The sequence below is a fragment of the Pterocles gutturalis genome, unplaced genomic scaffold, assembly GCF_000699245.1.
Source record: "Pterocles gutturalis isolate BGI_N339 unplaced genomic scaffold, ASM69924v1 scaffold2719, whole genome shotgun sequence".
Classification (NCBI taxonomy): Eukaryota; Metazoa; Chordata; class Aves; order Pterocliformes; family Pteroclidae; genus Pterocles; species Pterocles gutturalis.
Window position 1 is genome coordinate 21,581 of NW_010130311.1, and position 21,519 is coordinate 43,099.

At 40.2% G+C, this 21,519-nt stretch overlaps 1 protein-coding gene across 1 annotated transcript in view; it reads left to right on the forward strand.

Moving 5' to 3' along the window:
• The window catches only part of SUSD5 (sushi domain containing 5), a 34,235-nt gene that overhangs the window by 1,424 nt on the left and 11,292 nt on the right, over positions 1-21,519 (forward strand). The window contains exons 2-3 of the mRNA XM_010080160.1: positions 6,079-6,256; positions 16,506-16,624. Coding sequence (XP_010078462.1) covers positions 6,079-6,256; positions 16,506-16,624 — 297 coding nt within the window. The remainder of the gene's footprint in view (positions 1-6,078; positions 6,257-16,505; positions 16,625-21,519) is intronic.

Here is a 21,519-nt window from a genome sequence, read left to right on the forward strand (position 1 = left end):
GGGGACAGGACAGGAATAATTAATTTCCCTTGCTAAGAGTGCTTCGTCTGAAGAATTCCCTTATTTTTTTCAAGACCACCTCCCAGTTTGTCTTATTTACGTAGAATTAATGACATCATCTTGGTTCCTAAACAGACATCCTCTAAAAGAGAAAGGGTAAAAATGTTGGAGATCATCTTAAGGCAGAGTTCATGACAGATTTTAACTGTCATTCAACAGGTTGTCAAATTTACTTCACACATGGTAAAGCAATTGTAGGAATTAAAGGGCAGAATATTTGAAGGTAAAACATTATTACAACACTGTACTTTCCATTTTTATTTAACTTCTAAGTATCATTGTGAAAAAAGTACAAGTCCTCTGTTAACATGCTCCTCAGTGTGTTCTCCTCACATTCAAGAAACCACTGTGACACTGTCCTATGAACTATCTGGCTTATTGTATGTTGATACAGGAGAAAACACTTTGTGTGAACTTTAAAATTTACTGCTACGTGTAGGCTGACATAGTATGCAACAGGATTAATACTTTCGTATATAACAAATTCTGGCCCGATGCAGACAGGAAACAACCTGCTTTCCGTAAGTTGTAGGTGAAAATACAATTGTGCTGCTCTCTAATACATGCAAATGTCACCTGAGTGCCACAGGACCATTCTGGGTGACACATGTATGTGTGTATTTGTTATTTTTAACTAAGAGTAACCGAGTGTTTTGCAAACGGCTGGAGGGATTTGGAATTCACCTTGTAAAAACCCTGTGAGGTTCAGACTGTCCTCTGCTGCAGGCAAACCTCCGAAACTGGTTACGATCTCTTCCCTAAGGAAGACTTTCGCTTATTATGACACAAATAATGAAAAAGAGTGGAGAATAGAACTGGACCGCCAAGGTCCAGTGAAGGTATAAAGCCTTGAAACTGCATGGGTGTTTTTTGACAAGTATTTAGCACAGCACATATTGCTGGAGTGCAGAGACTCCAGGCAGACCAAGGTAAATGCTGAAGTAAAAGCTAGCTTTGTTTCACTTTGCAGGTTTTTTGACGATTGAAATATGCTTGCTCATAGCTGGTGAGGTTGGGGTCAGATGGACAGAAGTCCTGCTCTGACTTACCATGGTGTGCCACTACTTTTAGTGCAGTTACTGGGGAATAATACCAGTTATCGTGATGGGTCGTAATTCTACCAGTGCAAATGCAGGCTTTGGGGAATTTATTTGCATTTGCACTGGAGTAGGAGAACAGGGATGCTACTTCATGCGTGCTGCACAGGAGACACCTCTGCTTTTTTTTTTTTACTCCCTCTTTTGTCTTTTCCATGTGTATGAACCATGGGTTTCTGCAGAGCACTTGCTCTGAGACAGAGCATCTCAGCAGAGAATGATGGCAATTCATCCACCTTACTAAGACACTCCTGGGCTGGGAAAAAAAAGGTGCTAATTGCAAAACTTTACTAATTGTTCCAGAGAGAAGCTGGTCTCTTGACTAAATTTGGGTTACATGTGACCTATTGGTCAAGCCAGTCGTCTGGTAGTGACCATCCCTAGTGACCGCAGAGGTTGCAGGTGCTAGGTTCAGTTAGGTGAGGATCTGAGCTGCATCCTTCTGACCTAGAACCACGTCTGATGTCAAAGGTAGGAAAAAACCTACTATACTCTTTTCTTTGGCTTACTTTGCACACTTTTTGTAAAGGAAAGGAAAAAAGGATGCTTTTTCTCTTCTGCTTTCTCTAGACACTTGCATTTGAGTAGCAGGTGTCTAAGCACTTCACACTCCCACTTGCAAAACAGCACATATGTTTCTATATTGCAGAAATAAATACATAAACAATTCCAACTATTTGATCCTAAAGCCTGTAGAAAAAATTAAAATTTAAACTCAAACTGAATTGAGCTGAGGAGGAACTCAAAGGTGACCTCCCAGTTTTGCTGTTTTTCTGATGATGTGATATTTTAAGCAATCTGAATTAAATAAGACATCATTCACTTTAGTTTCTAACAGAAATAAATTCTACATTCATGAACGCTAAGCAGAACTGGTAATTGCCCAAATCTCTGTCTGTAATTGTACAGTTTTACTAAATCCTCCAACGTTACTATTACAATCACGGCCATTGTTACACACAGCCATAGAAATGGAAATTAAATTGCTCTTGAAGTACAGAACTGACCTTCCTTTCCTTCACTCTTGCTGCCTCAATTTGAAGTTTTTAACATCTAAGCAAAAATAAATCAGACTTCAAATTTGCACATCTTTCACCACTTTTATTTTGTTGAAACCAACCTAGGTTTTATCCTTGGAACTAGTAAGTATGGTGTCATGAGATCAGCACAGTGGGCATGCCTTTGATAGTGCTTTCACTTTATAGTATTTGTGAGAGATTTTTATTTCAAAGTATATTTTTGGCCATGCAATTTAATGTTTCTTCTTCAAGCATGATGAAAATCCCGCTTGATTTGAACTTGTTTCAGTAGGCTTTGACCCATGCCAGTATGCCTCAGAAGAACTTCTTGTTGTATCTAATTAACCAAACTCTGTCTTGCTGGTAACCAAGAAAATTCTGCTAATTCCACTGAGATTCCTAAAAGTACAAAGAAACAGGTTTTAGACTGGTTTTATTTTTGAAGAGTCCCTTTTTGGTGCTTCTGTATATCTGATTGTAGACAGCTCTTCAGTCTCAAAAGCATGGTGAGGTCCAGTTGTTTGAAGCTGAATTTAGCAAAATTTGAAGCTGGAAAGAAGATGGAGTGAGAGTAACGAACCATTGGAACAGTTTACTGTAAAGTGGGCTGTAAATTCTCCATTACTTGGAGTCATTGAATCATGACTGGATGGCTTTTGAAAAGACATGCTTTAGTCCAACTATGAATTGTTGGACTCGATGGTGGAATGACTGGGGGAAATCTACAGTCTGGTTATGCAAGAATTAAACAAGGGGATAAAAGTGAATCCTAGAAGCCCTGAGATCTAGGCTTCTATGGGCATGTTTTCAATCAGAATATATTGGGGTACTCTGAAGTTAAAACTATATTCGGCTGTCGCTTGTTTACAACATTTTAGTGCCGAACAATAATACAAATGACTCTTTCATCAATATATCAAAATATAATCAATATTCTGTAATATCACAATATCCTGTGCTGTTGTAAAGTATGTGAGACAAACCTTTTTTAAAGAAATCTTTCATTACAACTAGCAGTGATAAGAATTTTACAAATATTTAACCAGGACCCTTGGATGTCCAGCTTGAAAATGACACAACTTTTGTGATAAAAGGTGAGAAAAATTCAGTACTCAGTAAATGAACATCTCAAGCACGTTAGCCATGCCACTGTAAGGTGCAGAATTCAATTTCAGTGTTGTAGTCTTTTTTATTTAAGGGGATTTCCTGTTTGGATGTGCTTTTGTATTTTTCCTATTACCATGTTAGCATGTCTCCCGTATTTTTTTCCTGTAAATGCCCCTCAGTAATGTGACACAGCTCAGTATTCTGGGGATCCAGTTATTCTGTTGGTCAAGCATCCAGTAAGTGAACCTTACTTGCTATTATGTTTCCTAAGTAAGAAATTAGGCAAATACCGGAGTGCACGCCTTAAAAACTGGGCAGATAGTCATAGAGCTTCTAAAGCTTTGGAGAAGATCCCCAGGTCAGTCTGGTAAGCAGCTCAGCCTTCTTTATCCGCTTCTGGCTAACCAGAATTTCCTCTAAAGCAGTTCACTGTAATTTTCCCAACCAGTAAGTCCTTCCTAGCTTTACCCTAAAACCTGTTTGTCTACATAATTTGGACATCCCAGATTCCTTTTTGAAGGACAAGACCCTGTTTTGAACCAGCATCTTCAGAGTTTCTAGTAAAAAGTTAATTTGTCTTAAGTACTAGCAAACACGTAACTAGTTAAGGAAAGCTGCCTCAGCCTTGGCTACCTAAACTCCTCTACAAATGTAATTGCTACTGGTAAAAAGACTAAATGATGAACTGAATTTCTTCTGATTATCTCTAGATGGAATTCAATCCTTAATGATTTTCCTTTCTTTAAGTCTTCTAACTGAAATACTAGTAGCTGGAAAATAAAGGTGACTGCCATGGCAAACTAACAGTTATGATTTAAGTCAGATGCTACACAAACTTGCCCTGTGTGTTTTTGATGATGCATCTCAGTCCAGACAGTCACATGGTGAAACGTAGAATGTAGACAAGTTTTTATTTGGGACAAAACCTCAGTAAAGCATTACACTTCATCCCTGCTTACCTTTATGAAAAAAAAGTTGCTCCACAACTTAAGAATAGTTGTTTCAAGCCATCATCTTTCTGCTTACCTTATCTGTCTCCCTACACCGTGCATACCTCACTGCATCTATTAATGGCTTTAGAAACAGCAGCCTGCATTAGTCTCATGTGCGTTATTTGGGGCATTTTGGAAAGAATCCTGACATTTTGGCACTTAGGACTGTAGAGGCTTGATTTTGTCACTGCTCTGTGTAAACTCCCCTGGTCTAATTCCAGTTCATGGTATTGGTTATGGTGGAGAATCAAGAGACAATATGTTCCAGTGGTTAGGACACTGATCTGTGCTTCTGGGTTGCATTCCTTGGTCAACTACTGTTAAATGTCTGAGAAAATGGCTCTGTGTACTCTTGTATGGGACTGCTTGTCCCGCTTATTTAAATTGCTTCAGGATAACTCTTACTGTGCGCATGTAGAATTCCCACCAAGGCAGGGATCTTCCTCAGGACCCATCTGCGCTTGCTAGCTCTTGTAAACACAAGTAGCATATTTACTCGAAAGAAACTTGCATTTTTTGCTGGAATACTGTGATTCTTTCAGTGCACAGGTGAGAACAAAAAGCTGTTCGGTACAGCCCTACCCTCTATCAGTTCCCTCTATTTAGGATTAGATTCAGATTTATCAATCTGTTGAAATAGTAAGTGATGGGGGTGGCACTTGATACAAAATCAGGCTAAATGAGCCTGAAGGCATCCTGATATTGGTCAATATACCCTATGAGTGTGACGCTAGCTACATAGTGGATGCTTGGTATGTGCTGGAAGCTATGAATTCATGTAACCACTGCCACTAATCTACATTTGAAATAAGTCATAATAGGTGTTTCCAGGCATTTACTGAATGAACAGTGCTTAACAGTTGTCTTCCTGCACCTGCAAGCAACCTCAGTCTGTACCTCTGAAATTTAGAAGGTATTCTGAGGGATGTTGTCTTCAGAAAGAAGATACGGCAATTTAAATATCAGCACTGTAAACTGTCTCATTGTTTATTTCTTTTTTCTGGAGACATACAGCTAATGTATTTGTTCCATAACTGAATAACTTCTCAAGCTTCATTGCCAAAACCTCAACTGCCCTGTTCCCAGATGCCAAAACCTCTGACTTTCACCCTTACAGCTTTTGCAGTGTTAAAGTAAAATAAACTGAACTGAAAATAAAAATTACACAAGAAATTGTTATGCTAAATATGTTCTCATGCTCATTCAAAAAAGCCTTCCGTTAAGAAAAAAATTCTGTCTATCTTTCCGGAAAGATATGAACACAAAGTGGTTTTGCAGTGGCATTTAGGCACAAGTTGCCATAGAATTATGTCATTTTGATTTTAGGGAATAAGTATAAATCTATTTCTGACATGGAAGACTGGGTTGCAGTACTGGCTTTTGGATTTTTGCTTACTTTATAGATGCAGTTGTTATAAACGTAACTGTAAAATGTGTGGTAATTAATTCCAGTGTTGTAGCCTACAGGAGATGTTCTGACTTTGACTGTATATGTGCATCTGAGAGAGTGTCATGCTTCCTCTCTCCAGATCTTAAGCACAGACCTATAGAGGCAAAACCAGCTTCTCATAGGGGCTCATAGCCATACCTGATTTTCTGGTGAGGAACAAAACAAAAAGAAAAGATAAGACAAAGGTACTTAGAGTGGTGATAAAATTGCTCATTCCAAGAAATAGGTTGCTCATTAAAATGAGCTTAGTAAAAGCAAGAAGACCTTATTTAGTGATAATTTGCAATATTTTTGTTGAATACCTATTGAGTCCAATATCATGATGAGTGACATGTCCTTTCTTGGTGCTACAGGGAAAGTGTTTGCACTCGAGTCCAAGAACAACTCTCAGGGTCTGGATTTAGCTGAAGCTGAGAAAGCTTGTGTTGACCTGAGTGCTCGCTTAGCAACTGCAGAAGAACTGAAAAGGGCTGTTCTGGACTGTTCTTTCGCTGGCTGCACCACGGGATGGCTTGCTGGTGGCTCCATGGGGTAAGAACAACAACCCTTCCTGAGAAGTATGAATGACAGCTGTCGAGCAAGTTTTCCTCCTTGACTGAGAATGTTACTGAGAAACACTGGCCACAATTCAAGCATCATGACATATAGTTAAATATATAAGTGCTGAGCCCTAGAGGAGCTCGCAGGCTGAGGACACAGTGCTGGAGTTCATGTCAGTGCTCCCAGAGACTCTGTTCTTCTCTACTCCACAAGAAGCTCAGCAAACTGAGCTTCTCATGGAAACCACGGATCTATCTGTGGTATTTACTCATGTCAGAATAGACAGGAGGCATGTTCAATAGGTATGACTTTAGATGTGCTTAGATATGATAATGCACAAGTGGTAGAGAGGTTGTAGAGAAAGCCCGCCAGGGAACTGGTCACTTGATGTGCTGAATTGTATCATTTGAGGTAGCTCAGGTGACTCCAGAAGTCTCAATGACTTTCAGTGAAATTTCAGATTTTGAGAACATAACATCCACATCGGTGCTAGCTGTATGCCAGAACCAGCATGGCCCTGCCACCACGCCACTCTGCCATGGCTGATGAGGGCTTGCCAACTCAAGCTAACTCAGACTCATTCCAGTCTTGCATGGGTCCAGCTATGTGGCACTGCACCGGGCCAGGCACCTACATCCCAACTGCACAGTCTCTTCCAAAATTAAGGTCTTCACAGTGTGCCTCAGGAGCAGGTAGACAGGCTTCATAGAATCACAGAATGGTTTGGGTTGAAAGGGACCATCGAGTTCCAGCCCCCTGCCATGGGCGGGGACACCTCCCACTAGCCCAGGTTGCTCAAAGCCTCATCCTTGAACGCTTTCATATTTGGTAAAGACACCAAATTGTAGAAAATTCAATTTAATATAAAAAATCAAATAGGAGGAGCTGAGGGTTGGTATGAATGTCTCATTCAGCTGAAGCTGGGACCATCCAGGAATTGACCAGGAGGAACATGAGAGATCCAAAGCCCCTTCTGTCTTGGATCTTTCCTTCAGCAGGCCTTCCAGCCACAGCCTTAGCATAATATGTATTCATTCCCTTTACAAAGTTCTCATGAGTTAGAGGGTGATATCTAATCTACTGTCAATGTTCAATGGTGATAAAGTTTTGTTTTATCAAGATACTGTTTCCAAGTTCCCAAACTTTAGTGTATTCTTGGATTTTGTGACAGTTACCAGTTATTTAAGTAAGCCACGGGTGTTTGTGTATTTTTAGTGATAAAGTTTCCAAAGGACAAAAAAATTGCTACTACTAATGAAAGGTGATATTTAAACAACTTTAAGCAAAAGCAACTTGTTCTGTTGAGACTTTTTTTTCCAGGTGAAAATTTGTTTGAAGATTTATTTGTATATACTTTTCATCATTAAAAAAATACAGAAATCTCTCAGGATATAAGACAGTGATCTAAACCCCAAAATTATTTTCCTAAGCCAGTTGCTGAGATGTCATGCAGGCTGAAGAGCCAGCAAAGTTATCCATCTCTAAGAAGTGCATGGCAAACTTGTACAGGTTCTTTTATACAGTGTCTGTATTACAGAAGTAAGGAATAATGATGGGTAGGAGAAGAAACTGTCCCTTTTTTATCTAAGCAATACCACTAGTGAGTCTTGAGAGATCCTCAGTTAATTCCTGCAGGCACTGGACCTACAACTATTAACAGACCAGTTGTGGATCTATCCCTGAATATCTTCAATGTCAAAATTGAATACAGTGATAGCACTGTACACATCACACTGTGGTGATGTGAGAATGTACACATCATCCTACTGATGGGAAGGAAAGGAAGATTTTTTCATCCCTTCCAACTTTCCGTCCTCCAGAGTTTCCATGAATTTAGTACTCTCTTCTCTGGGATTATTTTACCCATGGCTGGGCAAGCACCAGAACGTATGAACTGGATATTTTTGGCTCTGGGGAAAAACAGGAAAAGTATAATGCCTAAAAAGGCTGTCCGGGTTTCACTGTTCGTTAATGCAGCTCTGGAGAAGGAAATGAGCAGTCAAGTGCAAAGTATGTGACTGAGACAAAGTTATTCAAGTTGGACAGGCTCAAGTAAAATAGAAAGATTCTCAGAGGGATTTAGATGAATGGGCAAAATTATGACAAAAGGAGTTCAAGAATAATACATGCAGGAGGAATATGCCATCTTGCAAATATCTTGTAGGGTTCTGATTTACCTCTGTCAGCCCAGGAGAGATATGAGGACATCACTACGGACAACACAAAGAAAACCTCTGTCAGACTGCAGCTGTAGTAAAAACAAACGAACAAGCAAATGAAGAAGTTGCTAGAGTGCTTGTGGAATAGGATGGAGAATATGAAAAATATATACAAAAATATATACACACATATAGGTCAGTGTTATTTCCAAAATAAAGGACTCTTTGCTGGGCACACGTTGTGTTATTTGTCTTGATGGACCTCCACATCTTTGAATGTGATGGCATGGCCCAGGTAGAGAAGTGACATCCCCATGTCTGCCAGGTCCAAAACTGTTCAGGACTTTATAGGTTGGATCTAAAACCTTGCATTCCTCCCAGCAGCTGCCTGGCGTCCAGTGCAGATCACAGAGATTTAGTCTAATATTCTCCCATATCCTCTTGGACTGTGTACATCAGAAAGGAGATGAATAGGAGGGAACTTGATAAAAGAAGTTCCTAATTTCAGGAAGAATGCAGTTTGGTTTATTTATTTGGTGCCTGGAAAGTATCACAGTCTTTCCCCTGAGGAAAAATGGATTAGACATTGTCAGTAGAAGTAAACACTAATTATGTGAGCGAAGCCTTTATAGTGCTGCAGATTTTCTGACACGCTTCAGTCCTCCTTCCACCACATAGACATTGTTGTGCAGAGGGTGATGCTAGTGGAAGAAGACACCATTCTGCTGGTGGAGATGCTCGCTTTGCATTCTCTAACCCACCTCAGTCCTTGCAAACTGGGCTAGCCCAAGCACCAGGTCTCGACAAATATGCTTCACTTTGACTGATGTAGGGTGGAAATTGCTTAAACAAATAAATCCCTGCCAGCAAATCCAGAGAGACAATAAACTGTGTGGTTTTGGGGTTGGAGCAGCCCTGGGACAGAGCCTCTTTCACAGGCATAAGGGTGTTTCTTGTCTTCCACTTTCGGTTGTTCAGACCAACCCCATTCAGAGTTCAGGGCTGTTTGCACAGGCGAGTCACGGGCAGGTCCAAGAGCTTGGGAACTTGGAAAGAAGAGCCACAGATAGGGGTAACTTCTTCCAGCAGCCCAGAAGTAAGCTGTTTACAAGTCAGTCCTGACATGTGTAACTTATAAAGCATTTAATATTGTCACATTTCAGGAAATGAAATGTCATTAGGCAGGTTCCATTTGTCAGATGAGCCCTAATAGCTATTTATACTGAAAATGACACTCTTACAACTTATTTGCGTGTCAGACAAGTGAGTCAGTAAAACCAGCAAGTTATCTGCCAGAATATAAATGAAAAAAGGTGTCAGAGTTCTCTGAAGGGCTCTCACTGCTATCTTTTGAATTCAGATTTTGTCCTGGAAAAGCTTGTGCCAAGTTCTGCAGCACTGGGCTGTGTGTCCTGTGGGGTCTTATGTTCATTTCTGGGTTTTTTTTGAAATTTGGAAAGTGAACATGACACATTTTTTTCTTATGATTAGGCCTGTGCCCGGAATATTAGAAAGCAGCTATTTATTTTAGAAATTGTAAACATCCTCGACAGCTTGTATTAAGATATTAATAGAAAATTTACTCACTTTTCTAGGACTGAAAAGCTGAAGCTGTCCTATTCCCTATCCCATTCCTTATTTGTCTACAAAAGAATGAAGCCATCTATCCCGTCTGTAAGGGCGTTGAAGCTTGGCGTAGACTTTCTGTTCTATGGTAGACCTCCTCCAGGGCTGTCAACCTGTTCCGTTGCATTAAATTGCCCTGGGCTGGTTCCTGCCCAGTCCCTGGAGGATTTGTTTTGGAGGGGATAACTCTGGAGTGAGCAAGCAGAGTCAGCTAGAATAAGCCTTGCTGTGGGAGTCAGAAGACTGGGGTTCTTTTCTTGACTGACCACAGACCAGATGTTTGCTGCTAGGAAAATTACTTCATCTCTATTTTTCCTTCCTTTTGTTAGCTCTTCGGGTTTTGCACTGACTCCTATTGAATGCTTCTACAGTGTCAGACACAACAGGGCCCTCACTGCAGATGACACCAGTGGGAAAGGGAATAATAAGGCTCAGAAAATGACATTTCACAATACTACCTACTTCTTCTTCTGCCTACTGTATGGGACTTGCACAGCACCTGGCAGTAGGGTAACAACAGCACATTTCTTGGGGAGGGGGCGAAAGCAATATCCAAAGTATGAAATAAGGGTCAGCTGCTAACCCTTGCCAGTCCTCTCACCTGTGAGTGGGTCTCGTGAAATCTATCCAGGTGTCCATGCTAAAGCGGAGAAGCAGTCCCAATGATACGTCAGTTTGGCAAGCTCTCGGTTTCATTTCAAGGCTGTGCTCTGCTGCCCAATGATAACACGTATGAATTTGCATGAGGTAGAGAAAAATCCAGACATAGCTGACAGGCCATGGTCCAATTCCAAATGTGAAAATTGCTTATGAAACTGTCTGAGGAGGTCTTGCACTCTGAAATGCTTTCATGTCACAAGCTCTGGTCCCACAGCTGGTGGCATGCTCTGCTCGAAGGTGGATTTGTCTTCTCCTTGTTTCTTCTCCATCATCTCAGAAAAGCTCATACAGAGAAAAACCAAAGTAATTGTGTTTCAGGAACAGGTGTTTCTACATGAAGCTCAGTCAAGAGACTTGAATTTAATGTATGGACATGGCCAGTTTACTCGAAGGGATGATATCATGGAGCAGCGTGGACGTGAGCCACTTTGCATCAGCTCTGGGGAGGGATGCAAATCACTTCTTGGCACAACCTGGGAAGACTGCATGGGCAAAGTATGACAGCCATGGTTCTTGTAAAACAGACACCCCACTAATCGAAGGATTTTTTAGAAAATGTACATTTTCAGGAAAAGCATCATACAAAAGCAAAAATATTTTTGATTGATTTTCTAGGACAAGCACCCAACGTGCCATCTGCTGAACTGCAGCATGACAGTCCTCAGAGTAGTATCAGAGATGGAGTCACAGAAATGGGGTGCAATAGAACAGTATTACATGAAGACTTATAGGAATTTTTGCCTTAAGCTGGAAAAGGCAGACCAGGAGAAAGAGCCCGGTGTAGTCATGGAACACAGGATGGCAGTGAGCCCATCGTAAAATAAAATAACTCACATAAAATTTGTGAAAAAAAGATACCGAAGGGCTTGAACGAGGCACCGATAAGACACCGTGTCAAACCATGCGATGTCATTCTTGGCATCTGGGCTCAGAAGGGATGAACTCAGACTAGGATTGGTTTAAGAAATCACCTTTCTTATCAGAAGTGATTAAAGGTGATCAGTTTGTTTAGCCTCATAAAAAGAAGATATGCTTACTGTAAGCAAATGCACAAGAGCAACTAATGCGAGGATTTTAACTTGCCAGTTAGTTCTAATGAGGTTGATTTTCTAATATGCAAAAGAACTTCACATATTTTGCCCTTTTTTTTAGAATCTCTGTAATGTTTTGTCCTGTCTGAAAGCCTTTTGTCTGAGAATTGAACTTCTTTGTAACTTAATAGCATTCAGCAAATATTTTTTGTATTTTTTTTTTAACCCTTTGGCAACTAATCAGTAACGTGTTACAAAAGCCACAGATTAAACTGAAGCCCGTAAAATGAAATTGGGTAAAACCAACTTTGTGGTGACACTTGATGTGTCTTTGAGTACCCAAATAGTCCAGGCCGGGAAGCAAAACGATTCTCCTCTGCATGCACTAAGAATGCTCAAATTATATGTACATAACGATATTATAGTAAAATGGCTATATAAAACCTTTCATACTAGGCTACAGTATGAAAATCTGCGTGAATGGGCCATATTTATGTAATGAACAGAGGCCTTACTATTTCAGTAGCCGTATGTACAATTTTCAGCACAAAAGGCTGCATTTTGGTGTATATTTTTAAGAATCTAAAGGATATTGGTTCTGCCTCGCTAAGACCTCCTTTTGACATTTCCAGTGGCAGTATTGCTGTTGGAATGTCTTCATGTCACACTTAGCAGCTGCTTTCTTTGGGTCCCATCCAGCCAAAATTAGCCTCTATAGTTCCCAGTCAATGGACTTTCCAAAGCCCACCTGTGCTTCCCTTCATGACTTTTCAGGGAAATTTTCTTCCCTTTGGTAATAGTGAACATGTCATTTATATTTTATTCCTCATCAGAGCCAGCTTTATAATTTGCAGTTTCCCAAAGTACAGAAGGGAAAGACTAAGAATAAAAAATCCTCTAGTTTGGCTTCCAAACTACTGATTTTTTTTTCTCTCACCTAGTTACTGAAACACAAGCAGTAAAGCTGACCCATGAAAAAAATTAGCACAGGATGTTAAAGATTTATCTTGACTGAGAAAAGTGATGAAGTTTTTAACTTTCTAATTAGGAGAAGGTCTGTTATAGTTATGTTATGAGCCAGACTTTCACAGCGCCTCAGCTAACACGTTGCTGATGATATTCTTCTGAGTTGAATATATTCATAAGCAAGTTCATATTCCTCCTATGAATAAATGTCATAAGACCATTCTGACTCAGTTCAGTGAATTTATTGACTATCAATTGGTATATAAAGTAGTGACTACAAAACATCCCAGTCCCACCTACTGGTTTCTGTGCTGATGGATCACACTATGTCATATAAACTCAGCTGTTAACTCCATATGTTTTAACTTGGTTTTACTGAAAAATGTTCAAGCATTATAAAATTGCTATGTAGTTATCTTAGAAAGCAGAAGCCAATATCAGTGTATGCTACTATAAACAAAATTTGTAACATATATAAATATTCTGTATTTATTATATGTCTTTATGATACATGCATATATACAATATATAAAATTAAGTATCATTATTATGGCTTGAGTATATCATTATGGAATATTTAATAATATATATTATATAATGGCATATTATGGCTTATTGTGAAATCAATACTATTCATGCCAGCTTTTCTGCTATTTCCTTCTTTGAGCGGAGGAATTAGGAGAAGTGCAACATATACCAGCTACTCATTGGTTGCATAATAGATTAGAAAAAATTTAACCAGCACAAGAGTGAGTGGAAGGTTATGGGAAGTCTGGCTCATACCTTATTGTGCTATATATTAAATCTTCTCCTCTTTTGTGCTCGTGATAAATGTAATATCTGAGTCACGGCACAGGAAAACAATTAGCAACTTGTCCAGCCTCTGATCTTTCCTTCAGGGTAGGTACAGAGGAAGGACTGTTGATTGTTCTTAGTTGGATGAATCGAATCATACAGCAGAAATTAAGCTGAGATTCAACATAGCGCAGAGTCTCTGTGGTCTCTTGTTTTCTCCCTTGAGAGGAGAAGAGGCATCATGAAGCAGGTTGTCCTTCTAGGCTGGGTAGCAGTGGACTGAGAAGATTCTCAGTAGTTTTTGGCTTGGCTTGTCAAGGAACCGAAGGAGACACCATCAGGCACCCTCCCACTTCCCATCAGAGAGCAGGGGCTGCTGTCAACACCACCAGAGCCCCTCCTTTCCCAGCTCTATTTTTACCTTACTGATAGTATATGGTACTTGAACCATCTGTGTCATAGTATGTGTGATTGATTGATTTTTATGCTGTGATTGTGAGTTCATGGCCATGTAAGTGTAATTTTCAGTGATGCATGGATGCTTCCAGCAGGTGTGTATGTATTAAATATAGAGGGTTATTATGGATGTTCTGGAGTCTGAACTCTGTTTCTTCTGAGCATGTCTGCTTTCATAAGAGATCTCCATAGAAGGAAAAATAAAATTGCATCTGTTTCTTAAAAACAAAGTACAAAATCATGCATTACACTGCTCTAAGCATCAGATTACAATGTATGCTGACTAATGAGCACATCTGTTTAAGTGCAGTTATTACATGAAAGTAGCAATAAATGGCATTAAAATTCCATCATGACTACATTCTTCTGAATGGCTGGGTAGGTGGCTGTATCCCTAAAGAAAATACAAAGTTTGTGTCATTCTCTCAACCATGATGTATGCCCTAGTGCAACAATTCAAAATAGTGAAGAAGTGAACTAGGTGACACATTTCCACAACTTCTCAGTGGGGTGCTGGAAAGAGTAGGAAAAAATTATGCCTTTTTTTAGTTTTTATTTCAGCATGGCAATGCTAGAAATCACAATTAGAAATCAGAAAATTCAAGATAAGGTTTTCAAGAGAGGCTTCCAAGTGTCAGGAATTTTATTCTTGTGTCAGGAATTTTATTCTTTGATTGAGCATAAAAAGGAGTATGGCCAGGTTTTCAGAGATGAGAATTTTATCATGGCAACACTCTGCAAAACTGTTGTGTTTTGTTTTTTTTTTTTAAGAGAGTCTGAAGTCTTAAGTACACAATTAGAGACAAAAGGCACACATTTTTAAAGACATGGCAATATCTGTCTGCTCAGTGTTGCAAGGCATAACTGATCCAGGTACCTGAGTGAGTGATTATTAGAAAGATGAAGGGTGGCAAATTGCTTTTTGAAAGGAGGCATAACAGTTTCATTCACGAAGGTCTTGTAAGACTTCATGGAACAATATGTGAATACATTAAAAAATTTCTAATTGATGGCCTGATTCTCCTAGTCATCTGAACTCACTTTGGAAGATCAAGTCACTTTGTCTAAGTGCCTGTTTACTGACTTAGAGGACTCAGACTTTAAATTGTAAGAGAACTTGATTTTAAACTTGTATGGACAATATTGTCCTTCAAGTGACCCCCCAAAAAATCACGGGGTGTTTTCCTTACAAAAGAAAGATGTTTGATATGAAGTCATAAAGGGGCTTCCAGTAGGAGATGACATCCCACCATTTTCCAGAGCAGAAGTGTGGTAGGAACCATTCTGGTACGTACGCGTGACCACCACCATCTGGCTTCTTTCATGCTGCTTTTGTTTGTTTACATTAAAAGAACATTAAAGTTGAATGTTTAACTGCTCAAAAGCTAACACATGCCAGAATGAAGATGGTCCCTACCATCATAGTTCAGCCTGCTTGTGTAAATCAATTGTTATGTAGGATGTAAGTGCATGATCAAATCCTGGGTTCCCACTGGATCTTTTCCACGCTCAGTGAATGGGCAGTTAGTCAACATTTAGTTTATTCCCCAAATTGAGTGTGGGACTGATGGCAAAATTAGTTCAACCATTGCACAATAGAAAATGATGAATTTCCTCCACTGGAAGGCTTCCTCTGTGGAAAGCATTTTTGTCTTGCTTTTGCTAGAATAACTGACTGTGCAACACTTCCACAAACCTAGTGTCTACAAAAAATAAAACCCACACCATTAATATCCAGCTGCAAAAATTTGGGCTGAATTTGCTTCCCCAGCCTTTGTAACCTTCAGTGTAACAGTAAAACCAGTGTTTTCTACAACAAACTGTCTTCTATTTGTTAGTTTTAAGCAACCAGTACAGCTGAGTGAAGAGTTAATCGGCAATCTCTTCCTTCATGTTGAACATCTATAGAGTTGTAAAACCAAATACAGATTGATCACCTTTGTTCAGGCCTATGAAGGGCAACAGGATGGAGTAGGTACTGCTGAGTACCCAACCAGTAGGAATGGAATTTACACAAAGGTGTGGATTTACTGTTAAAAAAAAGATAGTTTTTCTTCCAAGAACTTAAGATTTTCTTAGCTTGCCAGCGTTAGCTTTTGAGCAGTTAAATATGCAACCTTCACGGTCTTTTAACGTAAAATGCTACTGATTTGTAATCTTTCAGACCAAATCTTGGGGTTTCTATTCATTTTTATTCAGGTGCCACTGGTGGAAGTTTGCATTGATGGAATGTGAGAGCAGAAGGTGGCCTTAAATACTCTGGGACTTGGTCTGGTGTTTACAAGTGTTACGGGATATTATAAGACAAATATTCTTTATTTCTTCCTATGCCTTGGACTGATCTACAGCAAACATTTTTTTAATTACTTCTAATTCTCTATTGGCTTTTTTTCATAGGTCTTCCCACACTAATGCCTTATGTGCCAACTCTAACAGTTAAGCTGAGGCTACAGCCTGACTACTGTGATAAAAGATCTCCAAATTTCACCTGCCTATACAACTCCAGAAGATTTCTGATAATTTTTTTCTTCTTCTTCTTTATTTTAGGACAATTATATGCAGAAAGACGGGCAGCAAACAGCAGAGCGTGAAAGCCATTGATGTTAAACTTGAAACCGGTCCCTTTGTGAATGACCAATATGATGCTTTTTGTGTAAAGGATGAAGGTCAGCACTGATATACTATTGAAATAATGCACAGTCATCGCTGTCTTGCAACATTTAAAGTTTTACCTTCCATTTTTCTGCTGCTGAGAGGCAAAGAGGGAATGTTAAGGGATAAATCTTTCTAGTAATTGCCCGCTAAGTGAGCCAACTGCTACAAAGACATCGGTTGCAGGAAATAAATCGCATTATCTTTTGTCTTTGCTGCAGTTTAGCAAGTTCAAACAGCACTACTGATCTCAAATAACCTATTTTGGTGTTCACAGAACATGCTTAATGGAAAATAATGTATCTGGCACCAATATAATGGAGATGCCTGAAGCATCTCCCATCCTCAGCACTGTAAGTGAATGGAACTCAGAAAGCTGGCTTCCAACCACAAAATGACATCTTGTTGCATATCTATCAGTATACAACATTTGTATGCAAATAACTGCATTGCCTCCTTTTTTTTTTTTTTTTTTTTTGTTAACAAGTGTAGACCAACCTGCTAGGGACTCTGATCTATCATGGATGATTTGGAAAACCAAATTATTTCCAATTTAAGTTCATACTTAAACCTTTTGATGTTCAACCCACAAGCAAAGATGGAGTCTGAAGGCAAAAAAAAAATAAATACTGATAGGCAGGATTGTGTAAAGAAGTTTGGGAACCCCTGAAACAGATCGCTGATGTCCACAGTGAAGTTTCGCACCTCATTTCCAGGAAAAGCAGGGGCCAGCAGGTAGCATTTACTGAGAAATAATAAGTTCACAACTCAGGGGGCATTTTGATAAACAGTCAGTGGCAGCAGTGGGAATGAAAATGTGGTTGAAGTGGAATGTGGCCAAAGAGATGCATAGCTGATGTGCACAGAGTTGTTCAAAAATCGTTGACTTTGGCCATCCTCTCAAATAACCCTCATAATCTCAACTCCAGTCTCCGTGCTGGTGTGAGCGATGCCAGCTCCGTCGCCCAGTTGCTCATGTTGTCACACAAGCACCTTTGTGCTTTCCTCCATGCTGCCCCTCACATCTAGGAGCAGCTCCCTGTAAACATCTGCAGAACTCTCTCATTGTCTTCCTTCAAAACTCTCTTTTGTCATCACCCCCCCCCCCTTGGAAAAAAACCTTGGGGTGGGTGGGACAGCTGTGGGAGGCTGAAATCATTGCTCTGGCCACTATTGTTCCATTGTGCCCTTGTGCTCCCCTGTGTCCCTCCACCTGCTGCCGCTGAGCTTAGACGGAGACGCTGGGTCTTGGGGAACGAGCTGCGTTTGCCATTTGCATTTGGTTCCTGCTCATGGTAAAGGGGCAGTAAGGGTGAAGATAAGAACATAGAATGACAGTGCTTGTTGGAAAGGAGTCCTACCCAGGACTGGATGACAATAAGGTCCCCTCTCTTAGAACAGATGAAAGACTTTGTATGCAGAGTTGGTGGTTGAATAGAGAGGCTTGAGCTAAGCTGTGTGGCAGCACCTAGCCTGGCACTGGTACGAAGAGAGAAAAGTCCAGAAAGGAAATAACCTGAACACACACGTGTAACACACAGTAACACATAAACCAACACAAAGCAATTGACTGATGAAGGAACATCCCAATCCTCATGGATGCCACTTTCAATTTTGGGAGGTAAATATCCAGTAAGAAGCAACATCATCAAACCCTGCACTGCAGCCTCGGACATAGTGTATCTGTTCTGCTGGTTTGTGCATGTGACTAATAACTACACATCTAGGTTATGATTAATTAATTGTTTCTTACTTGAAACCTCCCGAGTACTTTTTTCTTACAGAAAGGTGAGCATGGCTTTTAACGGATACAATCTCAATTATAATGCAGTAAAACATAAGTGTCAAGACCTCTGTATTGAAATCCAGTACAAAAAGCAAGTTGCTTTGCCCTGCTGAAGGTGATAAATCCCAGGTTTCTTACACTAAGACTCACGTCCATGTCCACAATAACCGCAAACCCTTTCATTTCTTCCATATCCATCCAGCCAATTATCTCCAGTTCCATATGAAAGCCATGTGGTTCTTTCTCCAGGATTTCTTAACCACACCCTCTCCCCATCATCTCCCTGCCTTCAGAGCACTCTCAGCTCCCCGCTGTGTCCCAGCACGGCTGGCTGGCAGGAGGCAACATGTGCTGTCGCTGCCTTAGAGGTATGAATATGCTGTTTCTTCCCCTTGTACGTGTTGCCAATCAGCTGGCCAGCAGCATTTGTGGGAACAGGGAAGAGCTGAGCCCTGCCTATGCACATCCTGATGGAAAGAGATGCCTGGCTTTGGATCTTTCCTCTTTTCAACTCCTGGTACCAAAATGAACAGATGCTCAGCAGCTCTTCCTCTTTGTCAGATTTGGCTGAAATCAGCCCAAGGCTTGGACAGACTGAAAAGTTGAGGATGGACAGAGGGAACAGTCACATCAGCCTTCTCTTCTTTAGAAACTAGGTTGATGCTCATAACTCTTCACAACTCTATTTTCAGTTCTTAGGGTTGTGCAAAGGGCATCTTGAACCACCATGAAACTTCTGATACAAACCGTGACAAAGTTCCCTTCTTGATTTACAATTAGTCTTTACTCAATTAATATTTAGCATGCAAATGGGTTCAGTTGACTTGCTTAAGCGTATACCTCAGCATGCCTCACCGGCCGGGGCTTCAATCAGATGCTACCAAGCGCTCTGGGTTGTGCTGATAGCATCAGGCTTTTACAAATCCAAATCCTGAAGAGAGAGAGACCTTTGTTTGTACTTCTGCAATGGATTTTGTTTGTACACACAGAATCACAGCAGCCTTTGCTACTGAGTTCTATTTTATGGGGAATTGGTGTTAAGAGTTATGTTTGACAGGGAAATCTGTAGTTGCAATGTTTTATGAATGCTGTGAGCATAGCTGCACTGTTCACGGCACAGAGAAATGAGCCTTCTCAGTTTCTCATAAACCAATGTTTTATGCAGCCATTAGAGTCAGGAAGACTGTACCAGCTCAGGATCTGCTGAGATCAGAAAGTTTCTCTCTTAGCCATGAATGCCAAAAATTACCTAAAAATATATTAGATTCTGCCTATTCAGAAAATGGACTAAGTCACACGTAAGTCAGATCTGGCCCACAGAGTCTGTATTTGTTCTCTATCAAAGCTCATAAGAAAATACCTCAAAGTATAAAAAGAGATGAAGCAAAAAAAACCAGAAGGCTGGAATTTTTCCTACCAGTCATTTGTTTTGTAGGACCGCATGCCATTCAATTTCATACGTATATCATCCTCTCAGTTCCCATTCTTGTAATTTTTTTTTAAATGCAACAAAGGAAAGATCTCTTTGTTAATAGCTCCCAAGTTTTACTGGTTCTTTCTTTCAGTGACCCACTGATATTTACAGGCAACAAGTAAGATCTCTATTCCATAAGGCTTTGATTTGCTGCCACCATAGAAAAACTAAACAGGCAGCAGCTTGTAATGGCATACAGTGTAAATGCAAATCCAACTTAAAAACATGACCACTGGCTCCAGATCCCCATCAAAGCTTGATGGCTTGTGTACATATTTCAGTTTGCCTTTTTCCTCAGTGAGAAAAAAAAAAAGAAATTAGTGTGTTCTTTACAGCAAATATATTAAATGTACTTTACCAGAGCAATCAAACTGCAATTTACTTTGGCCAATATTTGAACCATTTCTCTGCATTTGTTATGCTTTGCTGTGGATATGAAGTTTTTCATTTTTCGTTGCTACAGCTTTCTTTTCCAGAGCTTTGCATATAGCCAACAGTTAATTTCCAGCTACCTGGTGGTGTCATTTATACTAAAAAAATTCTTACAAGCCCTATCTGATGAAAGAGGTATTGGCATCCTAACACTGGTAGCTTACAAGCAGCACTTATATTGGTTATGATGGAGTTTTGGTTCTTTGTACTCAGTATTTTTATCCAAAAGGAAAAATTCCATATACTTTAGTGTTTCTGCAATCAAAAAGAAAAACAAACATCCACACTCATCTTCCACATGTCTGAGTGCTGAGAGTTGTGTTTTCCAGTTTCTTAATGGCGAGGTGACATCCTATAAATTCCAGTGGTCTCTCTGGAAAAACTCTGCTAAATTGGGCGGTTGTAACGGGGGATGTTTTATGTCAAAGAGGATGTTTCATGTCAGCTTTCAGAGCATGGTACACAGTTAAAGTAGCAATTGTAGACAATCAGGTTTCAGTAGATTCCCAGTTCTGCCAGGTGGCATGGAAGCTGAAATCTCCATCTTTTTCATGTTGATTTTTTTTTTTTTTTGGCATTAATCTTAGGCTATCCTTTCTGTAGACAGTATTTTATCAAGACATTTAAAAAAAAAATCTTTACAAACTGCTGTGATGCTTGTAGTTTACATCAAGAAGATGCTTCTGGAGGAACCTGGATTGGGGACGAGGGTGCTGTGTTCTTAATGTGACTTGTGTCGACTCTTTGCCAGAAACCACCTGTCACAAACGCCTCCCACACACGGTTGGAGTTAAAGCTACTCTTCAGAGGGGCCATAATTCCTAAAAGCCAATCATGCCTGAATGTGCTAACCCAAATAACAAGAGACATCTTCCATTCCTTCTGACAAAGAGTTCATGAGTCTCTAAGAGGTCTGTAACCAGTGTCATCACCAGCCCAAACACATCCGTGCTCAACACTTAGATCTTTGCTGTGCCACTTGTTCCGGTTCCGTTGTCAGATGTTGACTCTATCCTGATTTCTACCCACGTCTATTGAGTTCTTGATTGACTGTGGTGGCAATTTTCACTCCAAGAGACAGTCTGTGCCAAATTACCGCTGACATGAGGATCTTCTGTGCGCCTCCACATTGCCTGTGCTCTCTCGCTGCATAACCTCATTCATGCTTGCTCACTGCAGGTCAGCGACCAACGTATGGAGCCCTGTTAGGTGTCTGG